The 19,959-nt window shown below is 37.8% G+C and overlaps 1 protein-coding gene across 4 annotated transcripts in view; it reads right to left on the reverse strand.

Moving 5' to 3' along the window:
* Positions 1-19,959, reverse strand: part of LOC127444698 (phospholipid-transporting ATPase ABCA1-like) — a 48,282-nt gene that overhangs the window by 8,302 nt on the left and 20,021 nt on the right. The window contains exons 9-40 of one of the 4 annotated variants that reach the window (XM_051704241.1): positions 19,037-19,271; positions 18,790-18,929; positions 18,326-18,442; positions 17,564-17,758; positions 16,147-16,352; positions 15,807-15,983; positions 15,077-15,299; positions 13,210-13,473; positions 12,776-12,980; positions 12,561-12,674; positions 10,941-11,112; positions 10,723-10,854; positions 10,476-10,615; positions 10,198-10,335; positions 9,881-10,113; positions 9,541-9,613; positions 9,233-9,435; positions 8,363-8,411; positions 8,168-8,272; positions 7,662-7,810; positions 7,418-7,542; positions 5,510-5,608; positions 5,175-5,364; positions 4,745-4,839; positions 4,620-4,652; positions 4,414-4,519; positions 4,212-4,286; positions 2,182-2,351; positions 1,890-2,067; positions 1,604-1,719; positions 527-671; positions 36-159 (exon numbers count right to left, since the gene is read on the reverse strand). In XM_051704241.1, coding sequence (XP_051560201.1) covers positions 36-159; positions 527-671; positions 1,604-1,719; positions 1,890-2,067; positions 2,182-2,351; positions 4,212-4,286; positions 4,414-4,519; positions 4,620-4,652; positions 4,745-4,839; positions 5,175-5,364; positions 5,510-5,608; positions 7,418-7,542; positions 7,662-7,810; positions 8,168-8,272; positions 8,363-8,411; positions 9,233-9,435; positions 9,541-9,613; positions 9,881-10,113; positions 10,198-10,335; positions 10,476-10,615; positions 10,723-10,854; positions 10,941-11,112; positions 12,561-12,674; positions 12,776-12,980; positions 13,210-13,473; positions 15,077-15,299; positions 15,807-15,983; positions 16,147-16,352; positions 17,564-17,758; positions 18,326-18,442; positions 18,790-18,929; positions 19,037-19,271 — 4,726 coding nt within the window. Of the gene's footprint in view, positions 1-35; positions 160-526; positions 672-1,603; positions 1,720-1,889; positions 2,068-2,181; positions 2,352-4,211; positions 4,287-4,413; positions 4,520-4,619; positions 4,653-4,744; positions 4,840-5,174; positions 5,365-5,509; positions 5,609-7,417; positions 7,543-7,661; positions 7,811-8,158; positions 8,273-8,362; positions 8,412-9,232; positions 9,614-9,880; positions 10,114-10,197; positions 10,336-10,475; positions 10,616-10,722; positions 10,855-10,940; positions 11,113-12,560; positions 12,675-12,775; positions 12,981-13,209; positions 13,474-15,076; positions 15,300-15,806; positions 15,984-16,146; positions 16,353-17,563; positions 17,759-18,325; positions 18,443-18,789; positions 18,930-19,036; positions 19,272-19,959 lie in introns of all 4 variants that reach the window. The other 3 variants (XM_051704242.1, XM_051704240.1, XM_051704239.1) reach the window with 3 other exon arrangements.

The raw sequence follows: 19,959 nt of genomic DNA on the forward strand, positions 1-19,959 counted from the left end.
AATAGTGTGTGAATGATTAATGGGACTGTACATACCAAACCTCTCCAGAGCGTCAGCCATAGCTTGATTCTTCACCATGTCAATGAGACCTCTGCCCAGACAGAAGTGAGGAAAGATCAAGAACACGTTCTTCAAGATGTTGTTGATGCCTCCGATCTCCTAGAAAAAAAAGAGGAGTACATTTAGTTTCACTTAAATTTAAATTCTGTGATTGTTCCATACTGTATGTTTTAAAGGATGTAATCATCTTAAATTATATAGTCAAGCGCAGCTGAGAAGCATATTCAGGCAAATAATGTTAAGATATGCTCTCAAACAGACAGGTGTATATTGTTTACTCTATATATTACTTTAATTCTCTGTTTTGTTTATTTTTTTGTTTATGACTTATTTTCTTCTGGAAATTTCATGGTGTTTTTACACAGAATTTTCAATGGGCAAAATGTGTTTTTGGTGATTTGTTTGCAGTGACTTAATTACTGTTTTTCTCATAATATATGCAAAGTAGACCAGAGTATGAACTTACATTGCTGCCGAAAAGCTCTAGGACAAATGTGGACACACTGCCATTTATCCCAATGAGGATATTAACGCTTGTCAATACCACATATGCTGTACTGGGAATCTTAAAGAAGAATGATGCTGGGTACATCAGGGGTGTTATGGACCACCTGTATGGACACAAAACAAATTTGTAATTTTCATAGAAAGTCTTTCATAACTAGGGCTGTCGATTTAATGCGTTAATTCAGTTTGATTAATTATATAAAAAATAAAGCGTAAAAATTTGTATTTCATTAATCATGTCCCCGGACCATTATATGGAATATTCCTACAATCTGAGCGATTTAAGTTGCAGTACCACCCGTTTGTTTTCAGCAGGGGGCAGTAAGTGAAACTCCAGCAGTATAGGCAACGCGCAGCTGTATAGACAACAAACCAAACTCACTAGCGATAGCACAAGATGAGAATGCGTTCTTGCGTTCAAACAGCTAGACGGAGCGCAAAATGCAGGAATCTCCAGACGTGTTTTTCTAAGTTTCAAACTAGGTTTAACTTGACACAGCGACCTAAAAACATTGTGTTTATGACGTCTGTCTGACGCAGGTGTACATTGATGCTTCCTTATAAAACACCCTTATAATAAATCTATCTCTGTCTGATTGATGAGTTCAATTGCTAAATGGATTGCTGCAGACTGTAGGCCAATGATAGGCTTATGTTTAATAATATGGAATAAATATACTGTATATCTTCAATATATAAGCCACTTTTTGTATTTTTCTAATCAATGCTTTACTTGTCTATTTATAATTATTTAATCATTATACATTGTATTATTGTTACTTAAGGGGCTTTCTCAGCCAATTTTTACATCTGCAATTAAATTCCCATTAATTCAATTAATTAATCGGCATATCATGTAATTAATTTGATTAAAAAAAACAAAACAATTATTGACAGCCCTAATGATAACATGTAGCTTTCATACTAGGGACATCATTTAAGAGTCATATGTATAATCAATTAATAATAAATACATAGTGCTAGAACAATTTGAGGCTACTATATGGACACAATACAAAGATCTTTTAGGTCTTACCCATAGAGCAACAGCAGGAGGGCAAGAACAGGCAGATTGGTGGAGGACACGTAAGCCTCTTGCTGGAAACAGACGAAGATGATGATAACCAGGGTCGCAGGAACAATGTAGTTGCACTAAAGCAGGAAAGAAAGACAAGCAAAATCAGTCCAAAGACACAGATATACCCATACCGAGTCCTGTTTTTTATTACAATTTAAAAGGGGACTAACAAGCAAATTATCTTCATGTTTAAGTTATGTAACATATACACATCCATATATACGGTACATTATATAGTACTAACCATATCCCAGACAAAGTTGGCCAGCCAGTAGAGGAGGGGCTGCACTCCACTGATGAACTGCATGTGTTTGGCTTTATTCACTCTCTCCTGAATGAGGAACACCACAAAGCTGGCCGGAACGAAGGACATGGCGAAGATGACGCAGATGGACACCAGCACATCCACTGAGGTCGTCATTCTGGGAAATCGACAGGGTCAAAGGAAAGAGCTCAAGATCTGTTTTCACATTTGGTTCAGTTATTTCAATCACTTCCAATCAAACGAATCAATATCTGACGTCGTGGTTACTTACAGTGCCACCTGTGAGAGCTGCTCCTTGGTGAGGTTGAGTGGATGGTTGAAGGCTTTGATGCCGAACTTCGACTGCTCCAGGCCGGGGGGCAGATTAGCACGCAGGATGGCATTGTTCATGACATTGAGAAACGCTCCGATACTGTGCCAACCTTTATTATTGAACCAGATCTAGACAAGAAGATATGACAATCATGTGATTGCTCTTACAGAACAACGAAAGCCTTTAAAGCCCCTCAACATCGTGCAATGAGATTTGACATAATAATAAGCTGTGCCATCTACAAAATTAGAATCACTTTGGCCTCAATTGACATTAAAGGAATATCCCAGGTTCAATACATATTTAACTCAATCATCAGCATTTGTGGCATAATGTTGATTTACACACAAAAATTTTTTAAACCTGTGTCTCCTTTTCTTAAAAAAAGCTATATCAAGGTTAAAGTGAGGCACTTATAATGGAAGTGAATGAGGACAATTTTAAGATGAATCCTTATGATTAACCTTGTGTATTATTTAGAGCTGTAAAGTTGTTTAAATCATTTTTAATTTGTCAGATTGCAGGGGGCGTTATGTTGTCATGGCAACAAAGTTGTAAATTTGCATAACTTTACACTGAAAAGGTTAGTGAGCGATTTTATTGCATATTTACACGCACATGAAACAAGAGTATTTTAACATTTACGGATTGGTTCCCATTCACTTACATTGTAAGTGCCTCACTGTAACCCAGAAGAAAAGGAGTTACAAGTTTAAATAAATTTTTTGTGGAAATAAACTTTATGCCACAAATGCTGTCGATTGAACTTAAAGAAATATTTCACCCAAAATTGAAAATTCTCTCATCATTAACTCACCCTCATGCCATCTCAAATGTGTATGACTTTCTTTCTTCTGCAGAACACAAATTATGATTTTTGGAAGAATACATCAGCTCTGTAGGTCCATACAATGCAAGTGAATTGGTGTCAACATTTTGACGCTCCAAAAAGCACATAAAGGCATCATAAAAGTAATCTATATGACTCCAGTGTTTTAATCCATGTCTTCAGAAGTGATATAGGTGTAGGTGAGAAACAGATCAATATTTAAGTCCTTTTTTTGCTAGAAATTCTTCTCCCTGCTCAGAAGGGGGCGATATGCATGAAGAATGTGAATCACCAAAAACATAAGAAGAAGAATGTGGAAGTGAAAGTTAAAGTGGAGATTGACAAAACAGGGAGGAGAATTTACAGTGAAAAAGGACTTAAATAATGACATGTTTCTCACCCACACCTATCATATCACTTCTGAAGACATGGATTTAACCACTGGAGCCATATGGATTACTTTTATGCTGACTTTATGTGATTTTTGGAGCTTCAAAGTTTTGGCCACCATTCACTTGCATTGTATGGCCCAAAAGAGCTCTGAAATTCTTCTAAACATCTTACTTTGAGTTCAGCAGATGAAAGAAAGTCATACACATCCGAGATGGCAAAAGGGTGAGCAAATGGTGAGAGTATTTTCATTTTTGGGTGAACTAGCTTGAATCGAACCCAGAGTATTTGTTTAATAAATAGTGCAATGTGTCAACCTCTTCAATTTTCTTTTAGAAAAGCACATACAGCCTTCTGTCCTCTGAAAATAAATTATATTCTAAATAGAATTTATGATCATAAACATATATCAATACCAACAACAATAAAAAATATTCTAAATTAAAATCAAATTATAAATAATAAAAATTAATCAAATAAACTAAGTACATAAATAAGGTACAATAATAATAATAACAAATAAAAAAACTGATATTAACTTATATAAAGGCACCTTTAGTTTAGCCGATTTTTCATTAGGAAATAACTAAAGCCATACATATAACAATTGTTGGATTATTGTGTCAAGCAATATTTATGCAATCAAGCACTTGAAATCTTGTGTAAAGTATTTCTCAACTTGTACAAAGAGCGCAAGCTTTCAACAAGCGTATGATAAGCATGGCAAATACAAATTATAGTACATCCGCTCAGAATGTTGTCTACACACCTTTACGTTGTTCTTGGTGTCAAGACCTTGGATAAATGTTGACAGGCTTCCCAGGAAGCGGTCAGCTGCGGTACCCTATGGGCAGCAAAGCAAAGGGTTAAGGTGCGTAAATCCGAAACAATGGGCAACAGCATGGCCCCTAGCTGCTGATCAAAAATTAGTCGTATTTAACTTGACCGTGGGGCAAGCGCAGGGGACGTACCGCTTGAAGACTGAAGCGGTCACGAATATGGGAGATGGCATCGGTGATCTCATCACCAGGAGGAAGGGCCTGTGAGCTTCTGGCACCCAATGAGAATCCACCATACCTGTAAGACAGCCAATCATAGAGATTTGAGGCCCCATTCTTTAAATACAAAGTTTAAATGAATGCATCAGTATTATGTGCTGTGGTGTTGTTAAGTGTACCTGAATTCATTGACCCAGAGTTTGTTCTTCAAGCTGAACAGGGAAAACAAGAGTTATAGCACCTCCAATAGAATGACAAGAAGGAACATCAAGTAAACTGGTATTTCTGGATTTGCTGTACTCACCTTTTCCCAATAATCTGAGCATATGTTTTCACCAAGTAATCAGAAATGTTTCTGCCTGTGAGATTCTGTAAAGTCTCAGTAGCGGTGACTTTAATCTAAGGAAAATAGGAAAATTAAGAAATGAATATGTATCACATGTTACAGAGCAGAACTTTTGTTTAAAAATGGCAAAAATCAAACTGTTGGCATCCATGTTTTTTGTTTGCAGCCACGAGACCAAACTGCTGCTATCACTTTGCCAACCATGACAACTTCAGGAGTAACTCCTCTATTGTGTATACACACACCGAACTATCATTTATTTAAACGTGGTTGTCACTTTGAAACCTCTGTGTAGCATACATGGTCATAATGATGCTGTATAATTCATAATGAAGTATTATTGAACTGAAGTAGTCTATATTGTATAATATTTGGTGAATATGTTTACCTGAGGGGGTGGTAGACCACCGGCTTCTGGTGGACACTCCGGGAGCATCTTTTTCCGTCCTTCACAGCTACACTCACACAAAGGTGACGGGTTCTCCATACTCCAGTTCCCTTTTAGGAACACATCCTGAACAGACTCGGGAATCTCTGGAACCGTCCACTCTTCATCTTTAATCGGACACGATTTGCGGCTGTTTCGTAAATGAAACAAACAAAAAAATTATTATTGAATTGCACTCAGATTACATTATAACTTCAATCTGAGTATGTTGTATCTTTGTCTTTTTGCTTTGGACTAAAGCAGTGTGATACTAGGGGAAAGGTTTCAGGACTCACATAGATGTCTGTTCGCCTCTGCATTTTTCAGTGTAATCTGGACTGTCCTTCAGAGCTTCAAGCAGCCTGTTTGTATGCCTGTCATCTGGTGCATCATTGCTATAGTGAGAAAACAGTGTTATTAGCATTAACAAAAAAGAAATGGAAAGTGAATGAAAAACTTTTCATTAATTGATGTAAAAATAAAAAGCAACACTATAGTACAAAATCGAAAATGAACTAAAATACATTTTAATAATTCTAAAACTAACTAAAATAAAATATAAATGACATGGAATTAAAGGAATATACCGGGTTCAATACAAGATAAGCTCAATCGGCAGCATTTGTGGCATAATGTTGATTACCACAAAAATTCATTTTGACTCGTCCCTCCTTTTCTTTAAAAAAAGCAAAAATCCAGTGTTCCAGTGAGGCACTTACAATGGAAGTGAATGGGGCCAATTTGTGAATGTTAAAATACTCACGGTTTCAAAAGTATAGTCACAAGACATAAACAATATGTGTGCAATTACAAACACTTACTAACCTTTTCTGTGTAAAGTTATAGCATAGTTTACAAATTCGTTGCCATGGCAATATAATGTCAAAAAACCCTAAAACCTAAAACATCTATAAAATTGACAATTTAAAAACCTTTACAGCTCAAATAATTCATTACAATTCATACATTTTAACAGTGCTTTTATAAAAATATTAGCTTCACATTTCTGCCTTTAAACCCTCTAAAAATTGGCCCCATTCACTTTCATTGTAAGTGCCTCACTGTAACTTCTGTAACTGATACACAGCATCATAAAATCTGAAACCGTTTTGAAACCGAACTTAAATTCATTGTGTATAGTATGTATAAAATTAAATGTAAAAAATGCCACTAGATAGCTGTAACACAAGACTGCCCCTACAAATAATAATATAATAATAATAATAATAATAATAATAAAATAAAAAAACAGATTTACATTTTTATATTTTCCATGCATTATATCAGTAAACTCTGGCCGAAAAATACTAAAACTACAATAAAAACGAGCTAAGCTGAATCTAAAACACACACACACACACACACACACAAAAAACTAAACTAAATTACCAAACTGTCACAGAGTGAAAAATAACAAAACTAAACTAAATTAGAGTGACAAATTGAAAAAAATGGAGTAAAAACTAAATAAAAAATGTTAGCCAATCGGCTCACTCAAATGTGATATGTCAATCCAATCGGCTCACAAGGTGTAAGTTGACACGTCCTTTGATGTCTAATTGGGTAGCCAATCAACTTGCGTACTCTCGTTTTGCCTAACATTTGAATTTGCTCAGTTTGCAAGAAAGCCGCTTTCAATGCAGCGTGCTGCCAGAGTTTTCTCTGAAACCCACCTCCACCCCAGCTCCACTGGTCTAGATCTATCTACATGAGGACTGTATTTATTTCTAATTGTGCAGCAGCATGTCATTCATGCTCGATGCAGCATGTCTTGTGTTTTTCTAATGGTGCAGCAGCATGTCCACATTGTTCAGCTCAGTATGTCTGTGTATGTTCTAGCAGTAGCAAGTCTCCGTACTCGCACTGCAGCAGCAGCATAGCAGATATAGTCCGCCAAGACCAATATCCTATCAAAATGTAATAACCACATTAACATGCTAAATCTTTCCAAGAGTTGTCATGACCAAACTATAATATCCCTGATACAATCATTAGACTCTGAAAGAATCATGAAATGCATGCTTATTTTTAGCATGTAGCATACAATTGTTCCAAAACTATTTATCTTGCCTTCTGTTTCACTTACTATTTTTTTAAAGAATAGCAGACATTATAAACTGTCCGTGTACTGTTCAGTAAATAGTAAGCTAGTTTTCCATTTCAAACACAACCTTAAACTCAGGTGTGTAGATGGTCATGTGTACCTGATGAAGGTGAACTGCTCTTCATACATGCTGGGCTCCAGAGCGAGGCTGGGATACTTTCCAAAAGGAGGGACGATGAGACTGAAGACCAGAGCAATGCACACAAACACAGCAGGCAACACAATCTGGAACACACATATTTTTAAAGAGATGATTAGGAAGTGTAACAGAATTGTGATGAGTTGCAAAATCCATTGCAGATGTCATATTTTATACATCTGAATTTATTTAGTGAAGACTATACCTGAGCAAAGAAACCTTTCCGGGAGCGTCGGGCATAAAGGAAGCGTTTCCAGAGCAAGGCGACAAACTGCTGTCTCTTCAAACTCCAGCCCTTAACCTGATACGATCCTTTACCATCAGCACCACCCAGCCAGTCTGTCTCACGTGATTCTGCAGATGCACATTTATTCCGGTTATAGGACACATACTTAAATGCCTGCAATTTCACTCACTCTCTCTAAATCTCTCCTTAAAGGAATAGTTCAGCCGAAAATGAAAATTTTGTCACTTGTATGGTGATTTTATGTTTTTTTTTTATTATTTATTTTATTTATTTTTGAAGAACGACATGAGGATGAGTACATGAAGACAGAATTTAAATTTTTGGGTGAACTATTCCTTTAAGCAAGATGAGGCCACACATAAATTTTGACCTTCAAACACATGCTGTTTATGAGATGGTTTAAAGCTCCAAATATCTTCAAAGTGGGATGGATGAACGATGGGTAAAAGAACTACCTGGATCACCTTCTGAGTCATTAAAATCAAAGTCGTCTTCAGTGAAAGGCTTCAGACAGCTCTGATGGTCACCAAAAGCGTGCCGGCGGTTCCTGCGAGCAGGTATAATTCCATCTGTACGACAACATAAGATGTGAAACTTTAGATGCTTTTAGTAAATATGTGCATGAAGCATTTACAATAATAAAAGTAAAATGTGTTTACCTGACAATTCAGCATCAACACCACTGTCCTCTGCAACTTTGAGGAAAATCTGCTCAAATAATCAAACACAGATCAATTATATCCACTTTCTTTAATGAACTGAACTAATTAATAGAGCTAGACCGATATATCGGTTTTACCGATTAATCGGTGCCGATAGTCGCATTTTGGAACTATCGGTTATTGGCAAAAATCTATGTAGATAGGTTTTTTTTTAATTATTATTCCTCCATGTTTCTCTGTGGTTGGCGCTGGAGGATTCTACAGTTAAAATGGCTTGGTTCTATAGTATAACAGCGGCCTCTAGAGGTGAAACAAAAACAATCACTGGTACCTTGTGGGGGTTTGCTATATCAATATCTGTCATCACTGACAATATTTATTCATATTTTTATCCTCACTTCAGTGTATATTTTGTCATTTTGATTAGATAATCAAGTGTTCTAAACTGAAGCGAGGGCATGCAAAAAAAATGGCACTATTTAGAAATGTGCCCCATCAGTGCATACATTGGGTCTCAAACTTTAAATATTGTGAATAAAAATAAAAACCTTATTCTTAATTAAACCTCATCTGGTGTAATGCACCAATTATTTTTATTTTTTTTCTGGTTATAATTGGGATTTTGGTTGAATAATAAACAGCATCTGGGATTTTGTTCATTTTTTACTCTTGTAGCCTCTTTATCTGTGCTCATCATAGTAAGGAAAGACTAAGAATATGTTTTAACATTCTATAAAAGTATCGGCCGATTAATCGGTTATCTGTCTTTTCCACCACCTTAGTTATCGGTATCTTCAAAATCCACTATCAGTTGACCTCTACTAAATAATACAAATTAAAAATATTTTTTAAGTAATGACCCTTTACCTCCTCCAGTGTCGTGTCAGAGATGCCGTAGCTAGAAATGCCGAGGTCAGTGAGCCGATCGTCTATCTCATGGAAGAGCTCGACAAACGCTCCAGCTTTGGCCGATTCGTGCGGCAGAACATAAGTGAGCTCGTGACCAAGATCTTCAACAAGTCTGGCTGTAGGAACATGCTTGAAAATCACATTAGAGATCAGGGAGACATCTAGAATATGGAGAGAGTTGAGAAAACGCATACGATTAGATATTGACCTAATCAAGAGGTTATGAACTGAAGAGAGGTTTTGTGTATGTATACAGATGACTTTACCAATGGTGGTGGTTTCACTTTCATGGTCGCTGCCAAGTCCAGCATCAGAGCTGCTCTCAGACACACTGTCCTCCTATAGAGAGAGTGAAAATACACAAATATGATACCAAAACCTTTATAGACAAAATTCATTAGGGTTGGACAATATATCTAAAAACGATATCTATATGTTTTAAATTTTTTAAGTTCTTTTTCAAATCTATACATCTATAAATTAATATTTTTCAGACTTATTGACAACATTCAATGCATGTCTTAATATACCTACTGAATGCTTTGATTTAGACATTTTCGATCGTCAATTTAACCAAACAGTCCTCTTCCATACAAGGCTTCATACCTTCTTAAGACTTCCCTTGGAATAAGACACGGTGCTACTGGAGGTGCGACAGGAGCTAGCAGAGAGATCAAAGTCCTTCTTCACCAGTGTCAGGTAGTATCCCGTTCCCAGCTGGGTCTTGAGGAACAGAGAGGAACCAACACAGCAGAGCTTCCCATGGGAGATGATGGCAATGCGATCACCCAGGATATCGGCCTCGTCCATGTGATGGGTGGACAAGATGATAGTGCGACCTGAAGGAAACGGACACACGGTTTTAAGGAATTTCTCAGGAAGACCAACACTACGCTTACGTTGACAAAATCAACAGCATCTACCTTGACGATACTTCAGCAGCAGGTCCCAGATGCCACGGCGAGCATAAGGATCAACTCCGGCGGTGGGCTCATCCAGAATCACGACCTTTGAACCTCCAACAAAAGCCAGCGCTACTGATAACTTCCTCTGCATTCCACCTTTAGTAGAACATAGCAGTTCCTTCTGTTATTGTTTCATTGTTGTAGGATAAAAGACCTCATACTCTACTCTATGGGGATAATTTTAGATAAACACTTATACTTAATCAAACACTTAATGTTCATCTTTGATTCTGTACCTGAGAGCTTGCTGGTGCGAGACTTGCGTTTATGAGGCAGGCCGAGATCCATCACTATCTGCTCCATCTCAGACTTCACCTTCTCTTCAGGCAAACCCTTTAGACGCGCATAAAACCAGATATGTTCCTCCACAGTAAGCCTAGAACACAAGAACACTGGATCACATTCTAGATCTTGTTGAATACATAACAAAATTGCTTCTAAAATCTAATCTGGCCTAATTCTGCGTTTTTGGTGGTTACGTACATGCTAAACAGGACGTTATACTGCGGACACATGCCCAGGTTTTGACGTATAGCGCTGAGATCGGTCCGGATATCTTTGCCCATGATGTATGCAGTGCCAGAGGTGGGTGGGAACAGGCCAGTGAGAATAGACCTAAAACAATTAAGACACATTGAGCCTTTAATGTGTATGAAAAATAAGAAATTTTGTTTTAAAGATTTCGTGTTCAGTTGTCTTACATGGTTGTTGTTTTTCCAGCACCGTTGTGACCCAGGAAGGAGGTGATCTGACCTTCATAAAAGCCCAGAGTCAAACCGTCCACTGCCAGTTTTCCATTGCTGTAGACCTTCACCAGATTCTCGATGTAAACACCAGGTTCCAGGTGGGCTGGTTCCTCTTCAAAGCACACAGCTAGAAGAACAATCAAACCATTAATTTGGTCTTAGGCCTGTCGCAATTATTAAATAATCGTCTGATTGCGGATTATTGTGCACTTCGAATTCCAATCACATTTTAATGCCCAAATAAGGGAATTTTTTAAAAGCGAATATATAAATGCCATCAATGCCGTGTTATTCAGTTGAACTCCGAGCGTCACTAAGCCGCACCGCGGATGTCAACCAGCAACTCCTTTCCGAAAGAGCACTTCTCAAGTGCTAGCGCCAAACTCCCGTGAAAATATAAACAAACAAATATAATATTTGTTTTATATAATATAATATAATATAAAATATAAACTTTGATGGTGGATGCAAAGCGCTCCAGTTTCACTTTAAATGATCGATTAATTGCAAATGATCCTGACCATAGCTGGCCAAGGGCGTAGATTTGGCTTGAATTTTGGGGGGGAGGGGGTGCAACGTGAAGTATCTACATGTTTCCATTGATCATGGTATAAATATTGGGGGGGGCGTTGTACTTGCTTGTTTTGATTACTGGTGGGGTTACATCCCACCATCCCCCCTGGAAACTACGTCCCTGTAGATGACATACAGTGACACAGAGTAGGAGACGCACGCTTACTCTATTTCTGTGAAGTGATAAAATGATGAAAGGAAATGAAATCTCAAAGGTTTTGCTTCATGAGAAATAAGGGCTCGTGGGTTAAATCAAACAGCATTAAAATAACTTGTGAAAGTGAAGAAATTAGAAATATTTTACAATTGCGTAATATAATGTTATGTAATATTACAAAATATTACAACATTTTTCCAATGAAAATTATATAAAATGCATGAATTCCAAAAACAACAATGTAAAATTTACCAAAACTAAAGTTGACCAAAAATATTTTAAATATTTAGAAATATTTTCATATTTAAAACATTATTTTTCATGTCATTCATAAGTTTTTAAAGCTTTAAAAGAAAATCATATATCCTTATTTTATTATTTTATTTATATATTTGAAGTTAAATATGTACTGTAAAAATTATATGCATCCAGAAATATGACAATTTATATGACAATTAATCGTGAAAGCCCAAAAGAGGCAATTAATCGACATAACCCTAAAACAGACAATTAATTGTCATAATCACAATTAATTGTTTGAAAATTAATCACCATCCAAATTTCATAATCATGACAGTCCTATTTGGACTGTTTACAGCAAAAAAAATAAAAAATCACAATGGTAAATTGTTGTGGTATTAAATATTTCAGATAAATAAAACGGCATGTAAAACAAAATAAACTGTGATTGGTCACTTTTTATGTTGGTCAGACAGACATTCCCTGTCTAAGTGGCCAGTTCTTGGCCAGAATAAGCCTTCTTACCGGTAGTCAAAGTTGGGCACAAAAGACTAGCTTCAACTAGCTAAATTATTGTAAAATAATATTTAGTAACATTTCTATACCTTCAGCGTTTTCTTTGCTGTTGGTGGGCGCTGATGTTGTCCAACCACATTTCTCTCCACACCAGTATGACTTGGTGAAAGGGAAGTACCATGGACGTGGAATGCCATACTGACCTGTGAGAGGGATGTTTTACACCATCAAAAACCTCATCAAAGCCTTCCAATGTATTACAAGTATTAATTACACATTCACAAAATGGCCAATGAACACTTACCAGGGAATACAGCTTCAATGTACCAGGTCATGATGGCGTATAGCACAGAATCAAACAGCATGAGGGAAATGGATGTGGTGAGACTGTAGCTGTCTTCCTGCATGGGGCTGGACAGCAGGTTACTCCACTGAATACCCACCCCCTGCTCCTCAAACAGAGCAAAGTACTCGCAGCCGAAACCAAACGCCACCGGAGACAAGAGACTCTGAGGAGGAGAGAGAGATGGAGACATTCAATGCAGTATAGTATAAATAGCATCAAAATAGCAATTTACAGAGGCAAGAATGAGTCCGACCAATTTGGGTTTTTTAATGGGTGGCAGTTTTGGGTGCACAGTTATTAGCTGATATTCTCAAAATGGCCAAATATCATACAGTTTATCGGCCTGGCCAATATATCAGTCTATTATTACAGATGACATGACTGACACTCACCACTACCAATTTGGCCCCAAATCCCACATGATTGACACTCACCACTACCAATTTGGCCCCAAAGCCCACGTAATCCTGCCAGGCCACACACAGCACATAGGGTAGGTAAAGGGTGAAGTATATAATGCCCCCGCAGGCAGCCGCGAGGTTAGCACGCGAGAAAAGCGTACTGATCAGGAAACACTGCATGATGGTCACAATAGCGAAGGAAGCCAGGAACAAGTAGATTACACCAGGGTCACTATAAGGCAGCAGATTTCCCATCTGAGCCAAAAAAGAGAAACAAAAAAATGTTAGGAATACATTTATTTTATTTTTATTTTTTTACTGAAAATGCATTTTGCAACATTCGAGTAAAAGTCTAGCTTTGAAAAAAGACGCAACAACAATGTTGAACCGATCCACCATATTATCAGGAAAGCGTACTGTATACTCTTTTCTGACGTATGTCTATGAAAGTTCTGTGTGTTTGGATGGTATTAAACAGAACTGTGTTCAATGTTCAGCATCAATGTTGAATCTGCAGTTTCTAATCATGCTACTTCGTAATTGAACAATGCCAGATAAAAATGTTTTGCAAAATCACACTTCATTCCAGCCCACATAAAATAATATCCATTCAATTTATGACACTTTATGAGTACATTTTTAATTTATGAATCTTACAAAAATTATAAGCGTTTACAGAAACTTTAAGCTTTTGATTATCAATTTACACAGTTTTTAAACGTTACTGCATAATTTAAAGGGATAGTTCACACAAAAATCATCATTTACTCACCCTCATGCCATCCCTGATGGACTTTCTTTCTTCTGCAGAACACAACCATTTTTAGAAGAATATCTCAGCTCTTTAAGTCCATACAATGCAAGTGAATGGTGACCAGAACTCAGAAGGTCCAAAAAGGACACAAAGTCAGCATAAAAGTAATCCATATGACACCAGTGGTTAAATCCATGTCTTCTGAAGGGATATGATAGGTGTAGGTGAGAAACAGATCAATATTTAAGTCCTTTTTACTGTAAATCTCCAGTTAAATTTTCACTTTAACGTTCTGGTGTGGAAGTGACTTTCACTTTCACAATCAGTCACCTACTGGTAAGGGTTGGTCAAAGGTGGAGATTTATAGTAAAAAAAGGCCCTAATATTTATCTTTATCTCACCCACACCTATCATATCACTTCTGAAGACATGGATTTAAACACTGGAGTCTTATGGATTACTTTTATGCTGCCTTTATGTCCGTTTTGGACCTTAAGAGTTCTGGTCACCATTCACTTGCATTGTATGGACCAACAGAGCTGATATATTCTTCTAAAAATCTTTGTTTGAGTTCTGTAGAAGAAAGAATGTCATACACATCTCGGCTGGCATGAGGGTGAGTAAATGATGAGAGAATATTCATTTTTGGGTGAACTATTCCTTTCACAATTTCTTGTTCAGTTTCTTTAACAATTAACAATGGCAGGTAAAATGTTTTGCAATAAGCACATTCTCACCTTATGAATTTGACCAATATTCGAAGCTTTTATTGAAATAATACGTGAAAAGCTTTAGCCTCAATGGACCCTTTTCACTAAATAAGGTGGAGACGCATCATCACAGTCTGCAAAAATGGTCCATTTTGATTCACAGTTTTCACGGCTCTTAACCACTACTGTGTGATAAACAACTTCTTGTTCAATTTCTTTAACAATTAACAATGGCAGATAAAAAATGCTTTGCAATATCACACTTCATTACATCCCATTTAAGAATAAAATCCATTTAACTTTTTCCACTTTATGAGCAAATTTTACTGAAAATTGTGCTGCTCATGGAAAAATCCAGTTTCATTCAATTCCATTCTATCAAAAAATGCCATACCTTAAGGATGAGCACCAGTAGGGCGGCGCTAATGAGCAGTGGTATCAAACTACTGATGAACCAGCTCAGCCACAAGGTTCCATTATCTAAACCCATTATCCTCATGGTCTCCTTCAGTCTAGCTTCCTTCTCGTACACCACACCTTTGATGATGATTGCCACTGAGTACATCCAGGCCAGAGTCATGAAAAGAGGCATTGAACGACTCATGACCCGAAGAAAACTAGAGCAAAAGAGACAGGATGAGTTAGACTTTCCGGCCTTTTCTGGGCTGGTATAATGTAAGAAGACTAAAGCTCAGTTCCAAAACCTAGTGAGTTCACTACACAGGCAGCATTTTAAGGCAACATAGTTGTGCTCCTGACATGAAGCCTGTCCCAAAAAGGTAAGATAGATACCTCATTTTGGCCCAACTCTAAAGCAGCATTGCATGAATCCTTTGCAGAGAATGCAAATATTATCATTAATATGCCAGTTCATATAATACCAAAAAATATGATTAATCTCTTTTTAAAATTGACCATTTTATCCAATATTTGTACGTGCTATGTATTTTTATGCTTATTCAATCAGAGCGTTACAAATCAATCACTAATGAGGTTCCATTTAATTTGGGACGCAGCCTAGGTTTTGCAACAGAGCCGTACTCAGTTTCCATCGGAATCTGTGAAACCTGATCTCAAAAAGTAGATATGACTGTTCTAGAGTCTACAAAAATGACAGTTCTTACATGTCGTCCACATAGCAGGGATAAGGCATCTGTTGGATGTAAACTCCAGTTTTCTCTTTACTCCCCGTCAGTGCCCGGATGATTCCATGCTCAATAACATCCTGCAGGTAGGAGAAGCCGCCCCAGATGTAGCGCAGATCTTCAAACGGGTCAGCCCGGGGACCAGGGTCCCAATAGCTACAGCAAACACAATAGTTAGATCAATAAAATCAGAGTAGCATTTTCAGAGTAGCATTTGCAGTGTCAAGTATTAAGAAGCTATAAGAATGAATATCTAGGATAATCACTACCATAAAAATGTGATTAAAACTGAGCAATGGATAGATATGGAGTCTCATACCCATCCTTGATCTTGTTGGTGCGCTCCACATTGTCAATGTCCATGCGAATCTTGTAGTTGACGTTGGACGGCAGCTCAGCTGTGTTGGATTGCATATCAGGAAACACTATCCCAGCCCAGAACTTGCGATCATCCAACAGACGCATGGATTTATTTACCAAACGCTCCTCATTAGCCACCGGCTCTAACTTATCCAAGGTCACACACTTTAGGGAGAGAAGTTGAACAGTTTATCAGTAAGCAGTCAGGCCAGGTTAACAATTGTCAGTTCTGGTATTTGGATAAAGTGGGACAATCTACAAGTGTAAGTCAATTCAGTTGACTTTGAAATAGCTTGGCCTCATGGCTTGCTTTGGCGATTTGCCTGAAGTTCAAAAGTGCATTTGCTGTTGGAAGTCATCACATTTGATTCGTTAATGTAATTTATTGGAGAACTGAGAACTGTTTCATTGTCTGTGTGCTGACCTGACACAGTAACCCAGAAAAATAAAAGGCAGACACTAAGAAAAAACTAAATGAGGTATACAGATTCAGTTTTCTTAGAATCATTTAACTGGTTAGCGGTGATCACAAGATGCCCACTTAAAGGAATAGTTTACCCAAAAATGAAAATTCTCTCATCATTTACTCACCCTCATGCCATCCCAGATGTGTATGACTTTCTTTTTTCTGCTGAACACAAATTATGATTTTTACAAGAACATTTCAGCTCTGTAGATCCATACAATGCAAGTGAAAAATCACATACAGTAAGTTAGCATTAAGTAATTCATAAGACTCCAGTGGTTAAGTCAGTATCTTCAGAAGTGATATGATGGGTGTGAGTGACACCCACTTTCACATTCTTCTTATTGTGTTTTTGGTGATTCACATTCTTCATGCATATCACCCCCTACTGGGCATGGAGGAGAATTTCAAGCAAAAAAGGACATAAATATTGATCTGTTTCTCACCCACACCTATCATATCACTTCTGAAAATATGGATTAAAACACTGGAGTCATATAGATTACTTTTATGATGCCTTTATGTGCTTTTTGGAGCGTCAAAATGTTGGCACCTATTCACTTGCATTGTATGGACCTACAGAGCTGATGTATTCTTCCAAAAATCATAATTTGTGTTCTGCAGAAGAAAGAAAGTCATACACATCTGGGATGGCATGAGGGTGAGTAAATGATGAGAGAAATGTATTTTTTGGGTGAACTATCCCTTTAATATTGTTGCTGCACTCTCTGACACATTCACCTCATTTGATAATCAAGTCAACGGACTAGACATTAGCCATGGTCTTCTAAACAAGTTCAGGTAGTGTAAATCAAATGTTTGTGTAATGTGCGAGCATATAAGATTAATTTGTTCACTTGAGTGTTTTTAAATTCAGAAAGTATTACTGGTTAAACCAGTATATGTATACCTCCATGAATCGGGAGATGGTTTGTATGGCCTGATCAGTCTCGTTGAACACCTCTCGCCACGTGTACGCTGTCCCGTGGGGACGTGCATCTTCTGATGCTTTGGACAGAAAACTGGAAACATCCTCCACATGCCAGTCTGTCCCACTCAGCTTGGCATTAAAGAAGCGTGCGCTAGCATTGTTTTGGAGGAGTGTCTGTTCGGGAAAAAAAAACATTCAGTTATGCTGAGAATGTACAATACATTCTAGATATGAAACAATAGTTATGCTTGCCTTAGCAAACACCACTCATTCCTTATTGCATATACAAATAATGTAGTCAAGTCAAGACATATCAGGATGTGGTCAGGAGTCATATATTTTGTGGCAACAAAAATCTAACATAACACACTTTTTTATTTTTGCAACCAAGGCACGGTTCACGAATAAGTCCTAAATTTCCCAAGCGGTTTGAATAAGTATGCACCCAGCATAGCACCACACGTTGTGTGCCATGTGAGCTCAGCTTTGAGGTGTTGCAGTACCTCTTATGTCCAAAAGGGGGAAGTATGAAGTTCTCATTTTAGCCACTGTTTGCTAAATCATGTGGTAAGAGGTGAATTACACAGGCTGCGTTCGGAATGGCATACTACCCCTACTACTCTTACTACTTCTGCCATGTTTGTCTATGGCAGAAATAGTAGGAGTAGTATGGTAGTATGCCATTTCGAACTCGACCACAGTCTCTTGGTTCAAGTGGGTTTTTTTGTGTGTGTAACTCACCCGAACCAGGTCCATCTCCTCACTGTTCTCCATAAAGTTCCAGATTTTGGGTCTCATCTCTTCCCACATTCCTCCGAGATCCCTGAGCACTCCAAACTCTTGAAATGTCTTATTGACCTGCGAGTAAGAGAAATACAGTTAGGACGGTATGTAAATAGCCACACTTTAGACTTGCAGCATAAAGTCTGGTCAATACTGCAGCTTATTTTGGCCGAGAACAAAATATGGCATGGCTTTTGTACAGAAAACACCAAAGTGTTATAATTTGGTGATCAGAATTACTGTCCATCCAAAAGTACTGATTATTTCACAGACAGACAACAAAGTGAAATACATACTTTAGCTTATGGATGTCTAGGTTACTTGCTAATAATGACTTAAACAAAATTTTAAGAGTCTCTTTAAATGATTTGCCGCAAAATTTGCCACGCATTAGCAAAGCTATTCATTAGCGGTCTCCTGACCTCTTGTATGATCCTCTGGGTGGCTGGAGTATCTGGCGTGTACAAGATCTTCCCCATGAGCAGCGGCTTCAGTGCCCTCCAGATCATGCGAGAAATGGGACTCGACTCCAGGCCTTTCATCAAGTTGTTACAGTATGGCGCTAAAGGAAAGTCAAAAAGGTTTGTAAACAATTTAGAGGAGTACATAATTTTAGCCCTACACTTTTTGGCTCCCGCAAGTAAGGGAGTGAAATATTAATTCACTCACTGGAGGAGTTGTCGTAAACGGACTCGTCGCTGTCGTTGCCGTAGCTACCGAACAGGGCCTTGTAGTTGTTGTCCTCATACCAGTTGAGGGACTTTATCTTCAGACCTCCGCCCTCGGGATGGCCGCAGACGATGCGGGAAACGGCCTGGTACATGTGGTTGGGGGACTGCGTGCTGTTTCCAGTCAAATACAGGATCTCGTTTCGCATGTCTCGCCAGCTCTTCATACTCGCAAGCTGAGATGTGCAAAGAAATGTTTTAGTCAAAAATGTAGGTAAAAGTAGGAACTACTTAAAGGTGAAATGTGTCATTTCTGCACCACTTGCGGCATCTAATGCAGTTGCTAAAATAATTACTTTCCAAACAGTGCACTCAGTACATTTTTTAAGTATGTCGAAGTGGCTTACACTGTGGCCTGCATGCTGCATCATTCAAACACAGTAGTTTTCAGTTACCGATGCCATTGTAGAAATTCACTATGCACAGTAAACCAGGATTAATTTAATCCATGAGTGAAAGTGTCCAATAACAGGGCAGTTACTGAGATTAAGTGAGTATCAGCTGGTCATGTGATCCAAACATGGCTGCCCCCATGAGGGCGCCCCTGCCCCATGTAGAAAAAAAGAGCTTTTATAAGGTTACTGATATGACAGTTTCTTCAGTATCTTCATCTCACGAGTGCTCATGACTTTATACATGTTTCAAAATTATTATTAATTTCTTCACAAGTAAAACATTTTAAATGAGGAAAAAAATTTCTAAGTGCACCTTTAAGGATAGTCAATCCAAGCTGAACTGAGGATATAAGGTGATATGGTACTTGAATTTTTATTCTGTAGGCACACAATTGATTATCAAATAAGCAAATATTCCTTAATCTTATCGAAGGTCACAACATGAGTTGGCTTGTACTAAAGAACTGTT

This window comes from Myxocyprinus asiaticus, chromosome 8 (genome assembly GCF_019703515.2).
Source record: "Myxocyprinus asiaticus isolate MX2 ecotype Aquarium Trade chromosome 8, UBuf_Myxa_2, whole genome shotgun sequence".
Lineage (NCBI taxonomy): Eukaryota > Metazoa > Chordata > Actinopteri > Cypriniformes > Catostomidae > Myxocyprinus > Myxocyprinus asiaticus.